Source organism: Martes martes (assembly GCF_963455335.1).
Source record: "Martes martes genome assembly, chromosome: 15".
NCBI classification, from domain to species: Eukaryota; Metazoa; Chordata; class Mammalia; order Carnivora; family Mustelidae; genus Martes; species Martes martes.
Genome location: NC_137903.1, coordinates 1,386,498 through 1,406,859, shown reverse-complemented (window position 1 = coordinate 1,406,859; position 20,362 = coordinate 1,386,498). Strand labels below are relative to the sequence as shown.

At 44.5% G+C, this 20,362-nt stretch overlaps 1 protein-coding gene across 1 annotated transcript in view; it reads left to right on the top strand.

The window, feature by feature from the left end:
• ASH1L (ASH1 like histone lysine methyltransferase) overlaps nt 1-20,362 on the top strand; it is a 190,086-nt gene that overhangs the window by 94,609 nt on the left and 75,115 nt on the right. Inside the window, exons 5-6 of the mRNA XM_080825089.1 lie at nt 794-1,532; nt 11,588-11,767. Coding sequence (XP_080681215.1) covers nt 794-1,532; nt 11,588-11,767 — 919 coding nt within the window. The remainder of the gene's footprint in view (nt 1-793; nt 1,533-11,587; nt 11,768-20,362) is intronic.

Sequence of the window (20,362 nt, the reverse complement as noted above, 5' to 3'; positions counted from 1 at the left end):
TGGTGGGTGGTAGGGAGGTGGGAGGTAGGGAGGTGCGGAATGGTATTTGAAGAACAAAGATCACCAAGTCATTGGGCCACTAAGATAACAAGGTTCACCGAAGACCACTTATTTTCCAGTCTTCCGGTCAACATGTACTCTTTCTAAACTAGTTTAGACATATGTTTAGTGTTCCAGTTTTAAAGCTTTTCCTAGGAAGTTTCACTTGTATCCTTTGTACTCACAGCACTGTTAGAGCGCTGAACCAGGAGTAGCACTGGCGTCGAACTGGCTCCCATGTGAATGGACCATCAGCTCCGAAGAAATAAGCCATTTCTTTGTGGTTGTTGCTCCCGAGCTCACGTATTGTTAGGGAAGCAGGCCGACTTTGAATTTCTTTCTTTTTTTTTTTTTTTTTTTTTAAGGATTTTTTTTATTTATTTGACAGACAGAGATCCCAAGTAGGCAGAGAGGCAGGCAGAGAGAGAGGAGGAAGCAGGCTCCCCGCTGAGCAGACAGCCTGACGCGGGGCTTGATCCCAGGACCCTGGGATCATGACCTGAGCCGAAGGCAGAGGCTTTAACCCACTGAGCCACCCAGGTGCCCCAACTTTGAATTTATTATGATTACTTTAATATGCCTTATTCAGGAAAATAAACCATCAACTTGCTTGGGAGAGGCAGATGCATATGGTGTTAGGATGTTTAATCGTGTTAAGAAAAATGGAGCAGTATTCCTTTTCTTTGGTATAAGAAGTTACTTAAATGCCAAGCTGTGTTCAGTTCGTATCTGTGTGATTTGTCGTCTTCTTTAGTAAACGGAGTTCCCTCTCGAAGTCCAAGACTGCTTGCTTCTGGGGACGACTCTGTGGGGAGTCTGCTGCAGCGGGTGGTCCAGCACGAGGACCAGGAGCCCCTGGAGAAGAACATCGATGCCGGGATCGCGTCTGCCTCAGGGCCCCCTTCCTCCAGCCCAGGACACAGCCACAGCAAGGAGCGGGCCCTGGGGAAGCCGGACGGCCTTCTGCTGCCCGCGGTCCCCGGTGACACTTGCGGCGGCAGCATCTCGCTCCTGTCGGAGAAGCTGCCGAGCAGCTGCTCGCCCCATCACATCAAGAGAAGCGTCGTGGAAGCCATGCAGCGCCAAGCTCGGAAAATGTGCAATTATGACAAAATCTTGGCCACGAAGAAAAACCTGGACCATGTCAATAAAATATTAAAAGCCAAAAAACTTCAAAGACAGGCCAGGACAGGGAATAACTTTGTGAAGCGCAGACCGGGGCGACCTCGGAAATGCCCCCTCCAGGCGGTGGTGTCCATGCAAGCATTCCAGGCTGCCCGGTTTGCCAACCCCGACTTGAACGAGGGCGAGGAGAGCGCGGCCCTGCCGCTCCGCGCCGACACGGTGACGGACGCCATCGAGGCTGTGGTGCAGAGCGTCACCCTGAGTCCAGAACACAAGAAGGGGCTGAAGAGGAAGAGCTGGCTGGCGGAGGAACAGGCCAGGAAGAAGCAGAAGCCGTTCGCGGAGGACGAGCAGGAGCGCGCTAAGAGGTAATTATCCGTGCTCGACGGCTTGTCTGAGCAGAGGAGAGTAGCGGTTTATAGACGTAACGTCCGATGCGGCCAAGTTCGCGGGTAACCTCCTCACCTCTCCTGATGTAAAACCTGTGCTCCTCCGGGTTTTTTGTTTCAGCGTGTTCTTATTCATGGCTGCCCAAAATTATAAATAATTAAGAAGCACGTGGGATGTAACAGTCCAGTCTGAACCCCCAATTTGCAGAAGAGGAAATCAAGGCCCAGAGAGGTTCTATTTTACCCAGCACGTGGCTGTGTGCCCGCGGTTATTTTTAGGCTCGCACTGTCTTCTCCGGTTTCCATCCTGTCACCACGTACGCTTTCTGCGTGTTACGTTTATTTTCTTCACAGTCTCCTTGTTATGTTCTTTCTTTTTTCTAAAAGATACAGAGCACAGAGCCAAAAATTACTCCCCAAAAAGAGCTCTTAACCCTTTTGTTGTATCCAACCAGGTTTTTTCCCTAAAGGTATGTTTGGTAGTTTTAACTGAGTTAATACAATACTCCCCATTTTCAAATGACCTTTCCGTTATAAACACAGCAGGCTCAGTCATAATCACATGGCAGCCCCGTTCACAATTAGACAAATACAAATTAAAACTGCAAGGCACGCTGTAAGTCTCTTAACATTTATTTTCAAACTGCTCTCTTGAAAGCCACACCTGTTAATAGTTCTACTAACGTACAATAATTGTCATACACATCATTTAGATATAGGTGAAATATACTTCATAAATGTTGGTTCCTACTTATTTTTATTTGCACTAATTTGCATATTGGGACATTAGTATTTGTTGATGTACCTTGCCTGTTTTTAAAGTACTCATTATATACAGTCAGAATAATAACCCTTAATGTTTTTTGTATGACATTTGATTTTCTTTAATTTTTTTTGCCAATCAACAATGGAACAGTTAAGAGTCTTTTTCTCTACCATCGGCCTGGGAAAATCCTATAGAGAGAGGTATTTGGTTTTGTTTTTTCAAGGTTTTGTTTATTTGACACAGAGATATAGAGTACAAGTAGGCAGAGCAGCAGGCAGAGAGAGAGGGAGGAGCAGGGAGCCCGATGTGGGGCTTGATCCCAGGACCCTGACATCACGACCTGAGCCGAAAGCAGCCGCCTAACCGACTGAGCCACCCAGGTGCCCCGAGAGAGGATTTTTCATCTCTCTCTAATGCATACATTTAGGAGAAATACTTTTTTTTCTACAGAATATGTGGGATCGAAATTTCTTTCGGGAGTAGTACGTACTTGTCCTACTTTCAGTGAAATGAAAAACTTACTGATTGAAAAGTTAAGTCTCTTTTCACGTGATCTCATTTCCTCTTAAATCCTGTTCTCCTCAAGAGCATGACTGTGAACCGTACACCACAGAGGGGCACCCAGCTGGCCCAGTCAGGGAGCGTGTGACTCTTGACCTTAGGATCATGAGTTCAAACCCCACTCTGGGGGTAGAGATTACTTCTTACACCTGTACAGAGGTGTGCATCCGCAGAGCTGGTGTCTCATGTAAGTGGCGGCACCCGATAGTTTTTAACTCTTTTTCTTCATGTGTCTCAGAGAGCTGCTCATTTGACTCTTCTCCTTCAGTGGAGTCCATATTACCTTTATTTCTTTTTTTTTTAAGGTTTTTATGTATGTATTTGAGAGAGAGCAGGGAGGAGGGGTGGAGGAAGAGTGAGAAGCAGCCCCCAGCCGAGCAGGGAGCCCTCTGTGGAACTTGATCCAGGATCCTGGGGTCATGGCCCAAGCTGAAGGCAGACACTTAACTAATGAAGCCAGCCCGGCACCTCCCGCCCCGTCACCTGGAGCGCAGCTGTTTGATCGGCTGGGACTGGCTGTCGTCCAAGGCGGGAGCTGGTGCTGTAGTTACGACCGTTCGTTTGTCAGGTTACGGTTTTATACGCGTAGCTGGTTTTATGTTGTATGTCGTTTTTACTCTCCATATTCCCCCTGAATTGTAGTACTTTTTTTTTCCTTTGGAAAGGCAGGAAAATAGAGATTTCGTTTTAAAAAGATTTAATTTAAACTTTTTAAACATTTTATGTTGTTGGGTCCCAGGGTCCGTCGTTACTGTTTCGGGCCCGTCAGACTATTTTAGAACCAGTGTTGGTTCATCTTAATCACTGAGGCTTTACAGTACTGAAAAGAGGACACCTGGTGATTCAGTCTGTGAGGTGTCTGCCTTCAGCTCAGGTCTGGATCCTGGGGTCCTGGGATCGAGCCCCATGCTGGGCTCCCTGCTCAGCAAGAGGTCTGCTTTCTCCCTCTCCCTCTGCCCCTCCTCCCTGCCTGTTCTCTTTCTCTCTCTCTCAAATAAATAAATAATCTTTTGAAAAAATACTGAAAAGAGAATGATTCCTGCCTTCACGGTCGTAAGAAAGTGACAGTTCACGACAATTGGACCATTCCTTTTAGGGGAAGGGTCACCTTAGGAATGTGCTTGGGAGAAGAGGGTTTATTCCAGAAAAGCCTTTTTGCTCCAGGAAATTCTAGTATCATAGTCACCAACATTAAACACTTTAATATTCCGCAAAATTACAGTTTAGAATTTGAAGAAATTACGAAGAGGAAGATACAGTTTCTACCCTCAGGAGGAGAGGGGATGTATCACAAGAGGACATACCACAGGAGGTTCCCAGAGACAGCAATAGTTCTTCACCTTTTTTTAAGTAGAACCTGCTATGGTACTTGTTACATAGCAGGGGGTTGTTCATTTAATTATTTAATAACATTTATTGCAAAATTATTTATCCAGCGTGCTAAGGGTAGGTAACAATGGTAAGCATTGTAATTCCCTGCTCTCGGGGATCACACAGTCGGAGTTCCAGCATGAGTGGTTATTGAGTGTTACGAGAATATGTTGTTGAGGTGATTGACCTCAGTTTCCTGTGGAAATAATGATGAAATTTAAATTTGGAAAATAGACTTCATCCGTTACTTAAAGGATCAAGGCTAGAACAAACGTTACGGGCTGAGTATGAAAAGGCATGGCAGGTTCAAGGAGGTGAAAGAAAGCTTCTGTTGCCAAAACACAGAGCTAGTTAGAGTCCTATGGTCTAGGGCCTGGGGAATGAGTCCGAAGAAGGTTGTGGGGACCAGATCATGCAGAGAGCTTTGTTTGCCACTTTAGAGAGTTTGGACACTATTTGTTGATTAATAACTAAGCAGATTGCAAAAGGATAATATAATGGTTATGAGCTGGGTTGTAGAATCAGAACCGGGTTCAAATCCTGCTTCTAAAAGGAAAAAAGATAAATTGTAAAAACTAGGTAAAAAATAAAAGCATAACATGGGGTGCCTGGATGGCTCAGTCGTTAAGCCTCTGCCGTCGGCTGAGGTCACGATCCCAGAATCCTGCGATCGAGCCCCAGATCAGGCCCTCTGCTCAGCGAGGAGCCTGCTTCTCCCTCACGCACTCCCCTAGCCTATGCTCCCTCTCTTGCTGTGTCTCTCTGTCAAATAAATAAAAATAAAATCTTTTAAAAAATCATAATAAAAATATTAAAAATACTTAGAACTGAATAATTGCTCTGCTGCATGTTAAAATTTGCGGGATGTATCTGAAGATGTGCCTAGAGAGAGACTCACAGCCTTTAAGGCTTATATTATTTTTTTTTAAATGCTGAAACTTCATGAACCAAGATGCCAGTTAAGAAATGAGAAAAGCAAGAGAACAAGCCCCAAAATGGTAAATGAAGGCAATGGAAACACACATAAAGTTAGCAAAGCCACCTGTGTTGTTACGTGTTGCTGTAGTTACCTCCTTTGTACTATTGTGCACTTGTCCATTGTTTGCATACAATACAGTTTTTTCATTTTACTGTTGGGTTATTTCCACATTGAGGTTATTATCCAAAAATGTTGCTCTTAATATTCCTTTAATGTCTACTGGTGGATATGGGCACTCATTTCTTTAGGGTACATTCCAAGGAATGGAATTAATGAATAAACTAAAAGTTTTGTCCCAAGACTTAATTAGACTTAATTTTAGGCTATGGTGTATTAAGCTAGTGTGGAGTAGGTGAGAGAAACAGATCCTCGTATGTACGCAACCTTGCTGAATGACAGAGGTAACACTGCATATCATTAGGGACAAAAAACACTAATTAATGGATTGTGCCCTAAACATTGATGTCACAGTAGTAATGGAAATGAAATTGGTTTCTGTCTTTTTTGTGTTTTTTAAGATTTTATTTATTTATTTGAGAGAGAGAGAGAGATATCACAAGCAGGCACAGAGGCAGGCGGAGAGAGAGGAGGAAGCAGGCTCCCCGCCGAGTAGAGCCCGATGCGGGGCTCCATCCCAGGACCCTGAGATCACGACCTGAGCCGAAGGCAGAGGCTTTAACCCACTGAGCCACCCAGGCGCCCCCTGTCTTTTTTTTTTTTTTTTTCCCTTTGAAAAAGAGTGAGCAAGAGCAAAAGAGAGCGCGGGAGGGGGGGTGGTAACAGAAGGAGAGCAAGGGACTCTGGGATCACGGCCTGAGCCAAAGGCAGGTACTCATCCCTCAGAGCCACCCAGGCGCACCAAAATTGGTTTCTGTCTTATCCTATATACAAAAATTAATTCCCAGTTGACTAAATCTGTGTCAAAAGCAAAATTTTAAACTTTCAAAGGCTAATAGATGGAAAGAGAAAAATTTCACAACCTTGTTGTCAGGAAGGGTTTCATAAACAAGATACCAAAAGCAGTAACCATACAGGTAAAGACTGGTATCTTAGATTGTATTAAAACTAAGAATTTCTGGGGCGCCTGGGTGGCTCAGTGGGTTAAGCCTCTGCCTTCGGCTCAGGTCATGATCTCAGGGTCCTGGGATCGAGCCCCGTGTTGGGCTCTCTGCTCAGTGGGGAGCCTGCTCCTCCCCGCCTACTTGTGATCTCTCTCTGCCAAATAAATAAATAAAATCTTTAAAAAAAAAAAAAACTAAGAATTTCTACTCATCAAACATCATCATGACAAATACATAAAGACTTGCTACAAAGTGGGAAATTTATAATACTTGTAATGTGTATAGTTTGGGCATCCAGAGTATATAACAACAACAGCAACAAAAATGTATTATCAGCAAACCCTATATAATCTAGCAATTCCCCTTTAGAAAAACTCTTGCCCAGCAATCACCAGAAAACACTTTTTGGAAAGGTAGTAGCAAGGTTGGTTGTAATGTATAGAAAATGGAAATATCCAAGATTACCATGAAATGGAATAAGTATATTGTAGGTTTTCACACAATGGAATATGATATGGTAATAAAAATAATGAATTACAGCTGATATGTAATATTGATGGATAAGCCTTAGAAACATTAATTTTTTTTTAAGGTTTTATTTATTTATTTGAGAGAGAGACAGTGAGAGAGAGCATGAGAGGGGAGAAAGTCAGAGGGAGAAGCAGACTCTCCAAGGAGCAGGGAGCCTGATGTGGGACTCGATCCCAGGACTCTGGGATCATGACCTGAGCCGTAGGCAGTCGCTTAACCAACTGAGCCACCCAGGCGCCCCAGAAACATTAAATTTTTTAAAAAGCAAGCCCCTAAAAATGATTTACTAGATGGTACTATTTTTACAAAGAAAGAAAAAGAAAACAATGGTGGATACCGAACAAAATACTGTATTGATGTAGATCAATATATCATAAAACCATATTTTGTCTTGTTTATTCATTTATTTATTTTAGAGAGACAGCATGCACACAAGTGGAGGGGCGTAGATGGTAGAGGTGCAGACGGAGAGAGAGAATCTTCAGCAGGTTCCATGCCCAGCATAGAGCCCCACAAGGGGCTTGATCTCATGACCCTAAGGTCATGACCTGAGCCAAAATCAAGAGTTTGGCCCTTAACTGACTGAGCCACTCAGGCTACACATAAAACCATATAAATTTTTTTTTCTTTTTTACTTTAAAGGGAGAGAGACTGCGTGCTTGTGGGGGAGGGGCAAAGGGAAAGGGAGAGGGAGACGCTCACGCAGACTCCCTGCCGAGCGCAGAGCCCAACTCCGGACTCAGTCTCATGACCCTGAGATCAGGACCTGAGCCAAAACCAAGAGTCGGGTGCTCACCCTAACTGAGCCACCCAGGTGCCCCTTGAAATATTCAGTCTGAAAGCCACTAGTCATAGGTATCCAGCTGGGACATGGAGACCGTGGTGGCCGTGAGTTTGATGTTAGAGACCAAATGCAGTGAGGGGTTGGGCCCTGGGAAAGGGGGCGAGGGCGAGCATCAATGCAGCCTGGAGTGTCAGAGCCTGAGTTGAATGAGGTGCACACTCTGTAGAGGGAGGGCACAGCGGTGGGCCGTGTTGCTCAAGCGTCCGGCTCTTGATTTTGGCTCAGGTCATGATCTCAAGATCGTTGGATCCAGCCCCATGTCAGGCTGCAAGCTCAGCGGGGAGTCTGCTTCTCTCTCTCTCTCTCCCCCTCTGCCCCTGCCCCCACTCACACACACTCTCTCGTTCTCTCTGTCTAATAAATAAATAAATCTTTAAAAAAGAGTGAGTGAGTGCCTGGTGTTGGATATAGATAGCAGCAAGGTTAGGAAGTGGTCCATCCCAGACTTAATTAGAAAGAATTTTTAAAATTCTGTGGTTCGGCATTTGCATTTCTTTAAGCTGTCGTGGTAGTTCTGATGTGTGTGGTCTAGGGACAGCACCTGGGGAAGCACAGCACTGGGAGAATTTCTACATGTCAGTGATAAGCAAGAAAGCAGAGAACATTTTTTATTGCAAAAGAAAGAAATAAGATAAAAAAGATAAAGACAGAAGTAGAAATGAATTTGCCTGGAAAGGAGAAGACTAAAAAATAAATATTAAATGATTAAATACATAAGAACAGGTAAAAAAGGTAAACAGTAAATTGACTGGTTAGATGAAGGGCTGGGCAAGGCAGGTCCTACAGCAGGGATGACGCATCCAGCTGCGCGAGACCTGGCGGACGGCCAGAAGTCAGGTAACGTCATTCAGCACATCAGAAGGCCAAAGAGGAAAAATCACACAAATACCAATAAAAGAAGAAACATAATTTCACAGACTCTAACACGTGTTTGTGATAGAAACTCCCAGCAGTCTGTGATCAGAAAGAACTACCTCAGCATGATAAAGACCATGAACCAAAACCCAGAGCAGACAACTCGGTGGGAGAAGCTGAGAGCTTTTCCCCTGAGGCCAGCGACAGGGGCAGGTGCCCGCCTGTGCCCCTTCAGGTCAGCTTAGGTTTAAAATTCCCAACCAGAGCTGTCAGGCAAGAAAAAGAAATAAAAGTAAAAAATGTTTTACAAAGTAAAACATTGTAAAGATAAAAATAAAATTAGCTCTGTTCACAGATGCCATGATCTTATATGCCGGAAATCTTGACGATCTCTCACAAAAACTGGTATAGCTACTGAACACGTTCAGCACGTTGAGAACACAGAATCCGCACCCACAGTCAGCTGCGTTTCTGTGAACCAGCGATTTTCCCAGAAAGAAGTTAAGAAAACTATTCTTCTCACAGTAGCGTCAAGAAGAATAGAATAGGGGGTGCCTGGGTGGCTCAGTGGGTTAAAGCCTCTGCCTTCGGCTCAGGACATGATCCCAGGGTCCTGGGATCGAGCCCCGCATCGGGCCCTCTGTTCAGCGGGGAGCCTGCTTCCTCCTCTCTCTGCCTGCCTCTCTGCCTACTTGTGATCTCTGTCAAACGAATAAATTAAATCTTTAAAAAAAGAAGAAGAAGAAGAAATAGTTAAGAATAAATTTAGAAAGGCAAAACTTGTATGCTGAAAACTACAGAACAGGGCTCCGTGTGTCTCGGTTAAGCCTAGGCCTTCAGCTCAGGTCATGATGCCAGGGGCCTGGGATCAGGTTCCACGTCAGGCTTCCCTGCTCCTCCTTTGGTTGTCCTCCCACTCTATCTCTCTCTCTAAAATAAGTAAAATCTTAAAAAAAAAAAAAAAAGGAAGGAAGAAAAGAAATTTCTACAAAGCATAGTTCAGGGGAATGGAAGATGTGAACACACGGAAAGACAGCGTGTACTCATGGCCTAGAACACCTGATGTTGTTGAGATACCAGGACTGCCCAAAGTGATCTACGGGTTTAGTGCAAAATCCCAGTGATGTTTTCTGTGAAATAGAAAAACCCATCCTAAAATTCATCAGGAATCTCAAGGAATCCCAAACAGCCAAAACAGTCTTGAAAAAGAATGAAATTAGAGAACTGACTCTTCAAGACTTTGTTCTTTTTCTCACCTTTTTGCACTGGCTAGAACTTTTCTTTGGTGCTGAATATATGATGAGAGCAGACAATTTCCTTATCCTTGATATTAGGGAAACTGTATTTTTTGGGCTCATACTCAGTAGTGAAAAACTGTGGAGGAAATTCCCTGCCATGTCGTAGCTTCGGTTGCAGGGTCCCTAGCCAATCTGTTTGCTTATGTTTGTTTTATATACAACTTCTGGTGTTTTTCGTTTACTTAGTGGATGGATGAGTGGCACTATCCGTCCCATCTTTGCCTGGAACTGGAATTGACTTAATTTTTTTTTCTTAAGATTTTATTTACTTGCGAGAGAGAGAGTGTGCGTGTGAGTGTGCAAGTGGGGGAAGGGGCAGAGGAAGTGGGAGCAGACTCCCTGCTGAGGCCAGCCTGGGCCCACAGATGGCAACGCACCGGGCTGCCCAGGTGCCCCAGAAATCAACTTAATTTTTAAAGGCGTGTTTGATTGACTTAGAATTCTGTTTGAATAGGCTTTTTCCTCCTTCCCCTCCCTCTCCCTCCTCCTTTAGCACTTAATAGATGTTTTATCGTTGCCTTATGGCTCGCCTTGCTTCAGACGCGACTCGTTCTTATTTTTATCGTCCTGTATGGGTTGTATTTTGTCATCTCGCTTTTTAAATTTTCTTGAGTAATTTTTAACAATTTACTATGATATGCCTTGGGGGTTTTTTGTTTTGTTTTGTTTTTTAGTTTATATTGTTTATGGTTTGTTTAGCTTCTTGGAATTTTGACTTTATACTTTTTATCAAATTTGGAAAATATTTGGCCATTCACGTTTGGGTTTTTTTCACTGTGAATTTCTTTACGTTGTAAATGTTGCGTGATCGTGTGTCGGGCTTTTTGTTCTTTTCCAGACGCTCAGGGGTTCCGGTAGGGAGTTCAGTTAATTGTGGTCCGGCTTAGATTCCTTTGAAGATTGTTTTTAAGCTTCATTGGCGCTGGTCTTCATTCTGGGGGTAGCTGAGCTGTGTGGAAGTGGGCGACTCTCCTCTCCGGCGGGGGCTGTGGGATGGCCTAGTACCGGGCAGTGTCCTCCCACGGTGCCTCGTGGAGTCTCCTGCCGCCGTGTGTGAGCTCTGCGGGTTGTTGAGGTTACGGACAGGACGCCGCTCGCTCTTTGTCCGGCCTTGCCGAACTTGACCCCGTATTCGCACAACCTCGTAAGTGTACTGTGAGAGGCCCATACGGATTTCTAGAGTTGCTTTCCTCTGTGGCTTTCTCCACTCTAGGACTCTGCCCCAGCAACCCCGGTGTCCTCAACCTCTCTGAGCTCTGTTCCGTTCTTCACACTGGCTGTTTTCTGCTGGGGCTCTACTCCCTCTGCCATCATCTTCCCTGTAAAGGCAAACTGGTTGTAGGACTATTGCTATTTTTTTTTTTTTTTTCCGTAAGTGGGCTCTACACCCAGCGTGGAGCCCAGCACAGGGCCCAGACCCACAACTCTGAGATCAAGACCTGAGCCAAGATCAAGAGTTGAACTCAACTGATTGAGCCACCCAGGCACCCCCATATTGTTTTTTCTTTCTGTTTTTTTTTTTTGTTTTTCTTTTTTTCAGTTTTCTCTGGGATCACAGTGCGGTGCTATTGTCCAGTGTCTGCTAAGTGTTTCATAAACCTTCTCCAGGCCTATAGTAGTTTCCTAGATTTCTAATAGGTTGTCTCAGGAGGACAAGTCTGCTATCTGTTACTCCATCACGGTCAGATGAGGAAGTCTCGTGTTTTACTTGCTGTTGTGTTCTTTAAAGAGTCAATAGTAAAAGTTTCCTTTAAACTTGTCTTTCTAGCTTTACTGCAGCAGCAGTTGAGATTCCCAGTCCTCCTGAAACCCCAGCCAAGCCTCCTGAACCTGAAAATACCCTGCAGCCTGTGCTTTCTCTCATCCCAAGGGAAAAGAAGGCCCCACGTCCCCCAAAGAAGAAGTATCAGAAAGCAGGGCTGTATTCTGACGTTTACAAAACTGCAGAGTAAGTAGTATTACCTGTCAGCTGACAAACTTTAAAGACCTGTTACTTTTCCATGTTCCAGAACACACTCTTGGCGGTCAGAAAACACAGTGCAGACGTAATGTACACAAGCGTGACCCTCCGCACAGACACCTGAGTGTTCACTTTCCTCGTGATACTGCTCTGGTGTTGGGAACCAGTTATTTTCTCAGATCTTTTTCTGGGGTGCTTGGTTTTTGTTTATTTCGATTTCGTTTTTTAATTAAAGATTTTTTTAAATTATTTATTTGACAGATCACAAGTAGGCCGAGAGGCAGGCAGAGAGAGAGGGAGAGGCAGGCTTCCCTGCGGAGCAGAGAGCCTGATGCGGGGCTCGATCCTAGGACCCTGAGATCATGACCTGGGCTGAAGTAGAGGCTTAACCCCCTGAGTCACCCAGGCGTCCCTGTTTCAACCTTTTTATTTAAATTCTAGTTAGTTACCGTATAGTGTAATACTAGTTTCAGTATCTTCCCTCATCTTATCTTTTCTCTGCCTTTCTAGATTATATATCTGGAATTTGGATTCTAGTGGTGCCTTTTTCTTCATTAAAAATAAGAAAAATGGCACTATGTGTGCATCTCTAGTGATCTTGATGATTTTCTACATTCGTTCCTCACTGACTGTATGCTTTCTGAGTTTCCAGACACTTAGTCGCATGAGGAGAATATACTCCTTGTGAGAATGTCCTCTCGCCTTGGCAAGGACGGCTGAAGAAGCACTCTGGTGAGGCCGGCTCTCTCGGAGTACGAGGTGCCTCACAGAACACAGCTGATGAGTTCTGGGGGTTCAGTACTGGTTTGCAGGGTAGAAAAGGGCGTTTCCTTATTCCAGGATAGCTTGTCCCAGGCACATACTGGGAGGCAAGGATTTTTCAGTGCTTCTGAAATGTGGTGGTGGTGTGGAAAAAAAGCGATAGGGACCACAAAACCATGGACCTAAGGGACTCTAAGATATTTACCTCATTAAGCTAAAGGAAATGAAAAGTGCAAAGATATGTTATAAGATGAACTGTAGCAGCAGAGCGGAAAATGAAGGGGGGGCGACTAATGGCAGAAACACACAGTGTCCCTCAAAAGGTTGAAAGGTCTGAATTTTGGCAAGAAAGAGTGAAATTGAAAGAGGAAAGATTAGACGTTAGAGCTGTATATCATACTTGTGGTTAAAGTGATCTCTGTGTAAACCACAGCACCTTATTCTACATTGAAAAGATTTTTTTTAGGTAATTTTTAAAAATATTTATTTATTTCACCAAGAGAGAGAGTGCACACAAGCAAAGGGAACAGGAGAGGAAGAAGCAGGCTCCCTGCTGAGCAGAGAGCCTGATGCAGGGCTCTATCTCAGGACTTTGAGATCGTGACCTGAGCTGAAGGCAGAGGCTTAACCAACCCAGCCACCCAGGCGCCCCTGAAAAGATTTTCTGTTGGGACACCTGGGTGGCTCAGTCGGTTAAGCGTCCACCTTCAGCTCAGGTCATGATATCAGGGTCCTGGGATCGAGCCCCACATCGGGCTCCCTGCTCAGCAGAGAGCCTGCTTCTGCCTCTGTCTCCTGCCCCCCGTAGTTGTGCATTCTCCTCTCTCTCTCTGACAAACAAATACATAAAATCTCTTTTTTTAAGATTTTATGTATTTATTTCACAGAGATAGAGAGAGAGACGGAATACAAGCAGGGGGAGTGGGAGAGGGAGAAGCAGGCTTCCCGCTGAGCAGAGAGCCTGACATGGGGCTCGATCCCAGGACCCGGGGATCATGACCGGAGCCGAAGGCAGACGCTTAACAACTGAGCCACCCAGGGGCCCCTAAGTAAATAAAATCTTTAAAAAATAATAATAATAAGATTTTTCTATTAATTTGCCCCTGAAGTAGATGCCACAGAAGCTCTTTGTACCCGATCCCTGCCTTTTGGATCATGAAAATGTTTTATTCATGAAGCTTCTTAGTTTCAGCTCCCAATAATAAGAAACTCTCAAATATTCAAGACGTTAAGAAGATAGACATTCATTTTCCTTTAACGTAGAAACTGTTACGAAGTACGCGCTTCAGGGTTAGTGCGGGAGCTCCGCGGTGTCCTCAGGAACCCGGAACCCTTTCTGTTCTTCCATCTCAGCGTTTAGCTTCCACTTCTGTGGTCGCCTGTTGTTCCGGCGCAGCTGCCTGAGTTCAGCCGGAAGGTCTTCCTTTAGAAAGCGGAAAAGAAGGGAGTATACAAAGCACACACCTTCTTTGTAAGGAAGCTCCATGGAGTGACCGCGCCTTCCTGTACGCCACCCCCGAATTCATAATTCGAATTCCTGATCCCTGACGTGATGGTGTTTGGAGGTGGGACTTTAGGCAGGTAATTAGGTCATGAGAGGGTGGCCCTTGTGAGTAGGGCGAGTGGCCTTAGGAGAAGCCCAGAGAGATGTGCTCTCTCCACTGGGTGCGGAGCAGCGAGAGTGGCATCGCAGGCCAGGAAGAGGATCTCACTGGAGCTCAACCCTGATCTTGGACTTCCAGCCGACAGGAGAGTGAGCAATAAAGATGTGTGGTCTCAGCCACTCGGTCATGTGTCACAGCAGCCCAGACTGACTCAGGAAGGACGCTTACAAAACCTCATTTACAGAGCCTGGCTAGAACGTAATCGTGGAACCGCACTTCAGGCACAGGTCAGGCAGAGAAGTAATGGTTAATATTTCAGATGATGGTGCCTAAAAATAAAAATTAGCGTTCTGGCACTATAAGTGAGAAAATGAAATACCTTTTGGAAGGAGCTATTTCAGTTATAATTTTAAGCAATGTTTTTGCTGAATAGAGAAAACAAATCTATTTCTCCATTTTCTGCTAAAAAAAATTGAAGTTCCGGTTTTGCTTTGTTTGTACTAATGTACTTTTTCTGGATTAAATCCCTAAAAAGAGATGGATAATAAAGTCAGACTGTGAGTCAGAAGATCAATGTCTTCAGCCCTATTGGTGTTTTAAAATGTTTCTCGTCAGGGGCACCTGGGTGGCTCAGTGGATTAGCGTCTGAGTCTTGATTTTGGCTCAGGTCATGATCTCAGGGTTGAGATCGAGCCCTGCATTGGGCTCTGAGCTGGGTGTGGAGTCTACTTAAGAGTCTCCCTCTCCCTCTGCCCCGCCCCCCAAATTTAAAAATAATGATAATAAGTTACTTAAATGTCTCTGGTCGGACAGAAGTCTTGCACGCTGAGAATGGACTGAGAGAACCACCTTGTTTGTGTAAGCACAAGCTACTCACGCCTTAGAGATGAGGACAGCAGTGGGTGTATTTTGGAGTACTGTGAAGAAATCGATCAGACGATACACGTGTACGGTCTTCCAGACCGTGAAGCGGCATATTTTTGTGGACTCGTGGTGGTGGTTTGTAGCAATTTGGGTTTTTTTTTCTTTGTTTTTTGTTTTCTAACTAATAAACAATTACTTAGAGCAGTTTTAGGTTAACAGCAAAATTGATACCAAGTGCAGAGAGTCTGCCCGCACAGCCTCTCCTCCTTTCAAGGTCCTGCACCACCGTGTTAGATCCGTTCTGATCCAAGAACGTACACCGGGACACATCGTTGTCCCCCAGAGTCCGTAGATGACATTAGAGTTTGCTCGTGGTGTTGCACGTTTTATGTGTTTCCATAAATGCATAATGACACGTGTCCACCACTGTAATGTCACACAGCACGGTTTCCCTGCCCCCAGATGCTCTGTCACTTTGTTTTTTGGGCCACAGAATGGTACAAAGAAATTATGAAGTTACTCTTTTGTATATAAATCATCATAGGTTTTAAAAAGTTATGAGGGGATATGATTTCACTTGTATGGAGAACTTAAAAAGTGAAACAAAACAAACCCTAACCCTAAGGAAAAGGAATGAGAGAAGCCAAGAAACAGACTCTCTGCTCTAGAGAACACACGGACGGTCACCAGAGAGGAGGTGGGTGGAGCGGCAGGGGAGACAGGTGGTGGGAGAGGGAGGAGTGCGCCTGTCATGCTGAGCACTAGGTGGTGCATGGAAGTGTTGAATCACTGTATTCTACACCTGAAACTAATATTACACTGTATGTTAGCTATACTGGAATTAAAATTTAAAAATTAAAAAAAAATAAAGTTATAGGAGGGAAGCGTATGACTCAGTCAAACTTGGATCAAGATAAAACCAGTCTGGGAGGTGTGACTACATGGGGAGGTACTAGAAGTTAAAAGGCTGGTTAGGGAGCAGGACACCTTTGTGGTTTTCCAGGACAGGAGTCACAACCTGAAATACGGTGATGACAGTGCAGGTGTTGGAAATGGCAGGCTCTTGAGAACGTGGATGTTAAAATTGAAAGGGATTAAAGATCAGACAGACGGTACGAATTCAAGGACAGAGCGAGGCTCAGTGATGATCCCAGGGTTTTATTTTGTATTCCTGGTTGGATAATGATGTCATCAGCGAAAATACCAAAAATAAGTGTTATAGACTGTACTCCTTGGTTTAGGAGAACCTCCATTATCAATGTTCCTTTATTTAGGTACAAAGAGTGTCTAGTAGCGCAGTCAGCGGGTCGCCAGCAGAGCTTAGCCCGCCAGCTAGTGTCCTGGGCCCGCTGTGGCACGTTACTCAAGTTGCTTGAAGCAACACAGATCTATTAGCTTACAGTTCCTGGGGTGGGAAGTTCAGACCGAGTCTCTCCAGGCTAAAGTCAAGGTGCTGGCGAGGCTGCACTCCCTCTGGAGGCTCTGGAATATCGAACTGGCAAGGCTCTAAACTTAAATGGACCATCAGTTTCGAAGAAATAAACTATTTTTCTGGTCCTTATCTCAGAGAGTGAGAGTAGTTGTTGCTCTTTAACTCACATATTCACTCACAAAATATTATATTTACATTTTATTTATTTCTTATTGTAAAATATCAGGATTTGCCATTTTCACCATTTCTAAGCATACGATTCTTGCATTCATGGCATTCATCATGTTGTGCAGTTGTTACACCATCTGTTTCCAACATTTTTCTTTTCTTTCTTTCTTCCTTTAAAGGTTTTATTTCTGGGGTGCCTGGGTGGCTCAGCCATTAAGCATCTGCCTTCGGATCAAGTCATGATCCTGGGGTCTTGGGATCAAGACCCACATCAGGCTCCCTGTTCAGGGCCAGCCTGCTTCTCCTCTCCCTCTGCCTGCTGCTGCCCCTGCTGTGCTTGTGCACTCGCTCTCTCTCTCTGTCAAATAAATAAATAAAATCTTTCTTTAAAAAGTGATTTAAAAATAAAGATTTTGTTTGTGAGAGAGAAAACAGAAGTGGGAGAGGAAGAGAGAAAAACAGGGCGCCTGATAAGAGGTTCAATCCCAGGACCCTGGGATCATGACCTGAGACGAAGGCAGATGCTTGACCAACTGAGCCACCCAGGGGCCCTTCAGCATTTTTCTTTCTTCTTCTTCTTCCTTTTTTTTTTTAGTATTTTATTTATTCATTTATTTGGCAGACAGAGATCACAAGCAGGCAGAGAGAGGGGGAAGCAGGCTCCCCGCTGAGCAGAGAGCCCGACGTGGGGCTCGATCCCAGGACCCCGAGACCATGACCGGAGCCGAAGGCAGAGGCCTAACCCACTGAGCCACCCAGGCGCCCCAAGCATTTTTCATTCCCCTAAACAGAAACTAACCAGGGGCGCGCCTGGGTGGCTCAGTTGGTTATGCGTCGACCTTCAGCTCAGGTCATGATCCCAGGGTCCTGGGATCGAACCCCACATGGGGCTCCCTGCTTCTCCCTCTCCCCCTGCTTTGTTCCCTCTCTCGCTCTGTCTCTCTCTGTGTCAAATAAATAAATAAAACCTTTAAAAAAGAAAGAAAAGAAAAAGAAACTAACCTTTAAGCAGTAACTCCCCACACCTCAGCCTGTAATGGCTAATGTGCTTTCAGTTTCTGTCGGTTTGCCTGTTGTAGCTGCCCTATGTCGGTGGAACCATACAGTTTGTGCTTTTTCCATCCAGATTGGTTAGCAGTGTCTTCAGTGTTTGTGCGTGCTCTGGCACGCGTATGTGGCCGTGTCGCTTTCCATTGTGTGCACGTGCCGCATTTTACGTGCTCACCAACTGGCGAGCACTTGGGCTGTGTCTGCCCTTTGTCTCCCGTGAATCATGCTGTCGTGAACACCGGTGTGGGTGCGTTCGCTCAGGTGCCTACTTTCAGCCCCTTGTGGATGTACTTAGGAGTGGAATTGCCAGATCCTTTTATGTTCAGTGTTTAAAGAACCACCAGACTTGGGGCGCCTGGGTGGCTCAGTGGGTTAAAGCCTCTGCCTTCGGCTCAGGTCATGATCTCAGGGTCCTGGGATCGAGCCCCGAATCAGGCTCTCTGCTCAGCGGGGAGCCTGCTTCCTCCTCTCTCTCTGCCTGCCTCTCTGCCTACTTGTGATCTCTCTCTGTCAAATAAATAAATAAAATCTTTAAAAAAAAAAACAAAAACAAAACCACCGGACTTTTCCCCAGGAGCTACACCACTGTCTATGGATTCTGCAGTCACCAATTTGAGATCTCCTCTTTGAACGCGTGTGTGTTTTACCTATAAATTTCCTCTTCTGTTGCTTATACCGTATCAGATAAGTTTTGGTTGTTTGTATTTTCATTCTTATTAATTTCAAAATATTTTCTAATTTCTCCTCTGATTTCTTTCTTTTCTTTTTTTTTTTTTTTTAAGATTTTATTTATTTATTTATTTGAGAGAGAGAGAGCGCGCGCACTCACAAGCAGGAGGAGTGGGAGAGGGAGAAGCAGTCTCCCCACCGAGCAGGGAGCCTGATGCCGGGCTCAGTCCCAGGACCCCAGGATCATAACCTGAGCGGAGGCAGATGCTTAACGATGGAGCCACCCAGGCGCCCCATCAGTCTTTAAATCTGTTAAGACTTATTTTGTGGCTTCATGTATTACCTTTCTTGGAGAATTTTCTGTGGTCATTTGAGAAGACTTTGTATCTACTGTTGTTGCCTGGAGTGCTCTGTATATTTCTGTTAGATCTAATTGTTAAGATCCATGTTGATGCGTGTGGTTGTTGTAACCATCACTGAACTTGGTTGGCGTCTCCAGCTGTTCCTGTACAGCTGTCTGTTTCCTCTCTTCAGTCTTCGAATACTACGTTCCTTTGATGTTTGCTGAGTATGATTGTTGCTTCTAAGTGAGCAGACTCTTGTCAATATTTAATGTCCTCCTGTGTCTCTTGTAACAGTCTTTGACTTCAGGTCTCCGTCTGATACTGTAGTATAGTTATTCTGCTCTCTCTTGGTTACTGTTTAATTGGAATATCTTTTTTCCATCCTTCTCCTTTTCATCCTTTTCTTGTTCATGTCCTGATCTACGGTGAGTCTCTTGGGGTTCCTGGGGGGCTCAGTCGGTTGAGCATCTGACTCTTGATTTCAGCTCAGGTCATGATCTCAGGGTCATGAGATTGAGCCCCATGTCGGGGTTCTCTCTCTCCCTCTGCCCCTCTCCCTGCTCTCACCTGCAAGGGTGCTTTCTCTCTCTCTAAAATACATAAAGTAAATCTTTAAAAAAATAAAGTGAGTCTCTTATGGACACTGTATAGTTAAATCATGTTTTTTTTTCCATTTCATTTCTCTCTGCCTTTTGTTTGGAGAGTTTAATCTACTTACATTTAACATAATTACCAAGAAGGAAGGACTTACACTTGCCATTTTATTTCCTGTTTGTCCTACAGCTTTTTGAACCTCATGTCCTACATTACTGTCTTCTTTTGTGCTTAGTTGATCTTCTTGTAGTGACATGTTTTGATTCCCTTCAGTCCCTTCTGGGTATATCCTATAGCTATTTTCTCCGTGGTTACCATGGAAATAACATAGAACTTCCCAAAGATACAACTATGTAATTTGAATTGATATCAAGTTAATTTCAATTATATACAAAAACTGTACTCCCATAAAGCTCAGTATCCCCCTTTTATGTTATTCATGTTACAAATAACATCTTTATTTTTTGTGTGCCCAGAAACATACATTTATGAGTACTTCTTATACATTTGTCTTCTAAATCCTGTTTCCTGTTCTCCTTTTTCTGTAGTTTCTCATCATGATTGAAGTATAACAGGGTTTTTTGCCTCTTTCTTTCCTAGAAGAAAATTTAAAAATCATTTTTTTAAATAATAAATGATACTTGTAACACCTACATTTGGAAGTTACTTGTTTTTATAAAAGAAGCAAATAAGAAGGCATTAGGAGAGATGATTGAAGAATTCTCCACATGTGATTTGGCCTCTAGAGTGGCGTGGAGCCATCAGGCCATCCCTGTGTGTATTTGTGGGAATTATAAGTCGTGATCTGTTAAAGCTCAGTCTTCCGCTTAGGAATGGAGACGGGTTAGGAGGGAGTCCACAGTCCCGTTGACATTCTGCTCACTTTCATGGAAGCTTCACTCTGTCCCCCCGTCCGTGGCCAGGAGAAGTGTGTTTGCCGCTGGCCGCAAGTGGGCCGCAGCTGTATTGCTCTATCCCCCTCTAGTGGTAGTAAAGTGACTTCATTAACAGCTGTTATTTCTGACTTGACTGTTCCTTAATATACGCCTGAGAGGGGCGCCTGGGTGGCTCAGTTGGTTAAGTATCTGCCTCCAGC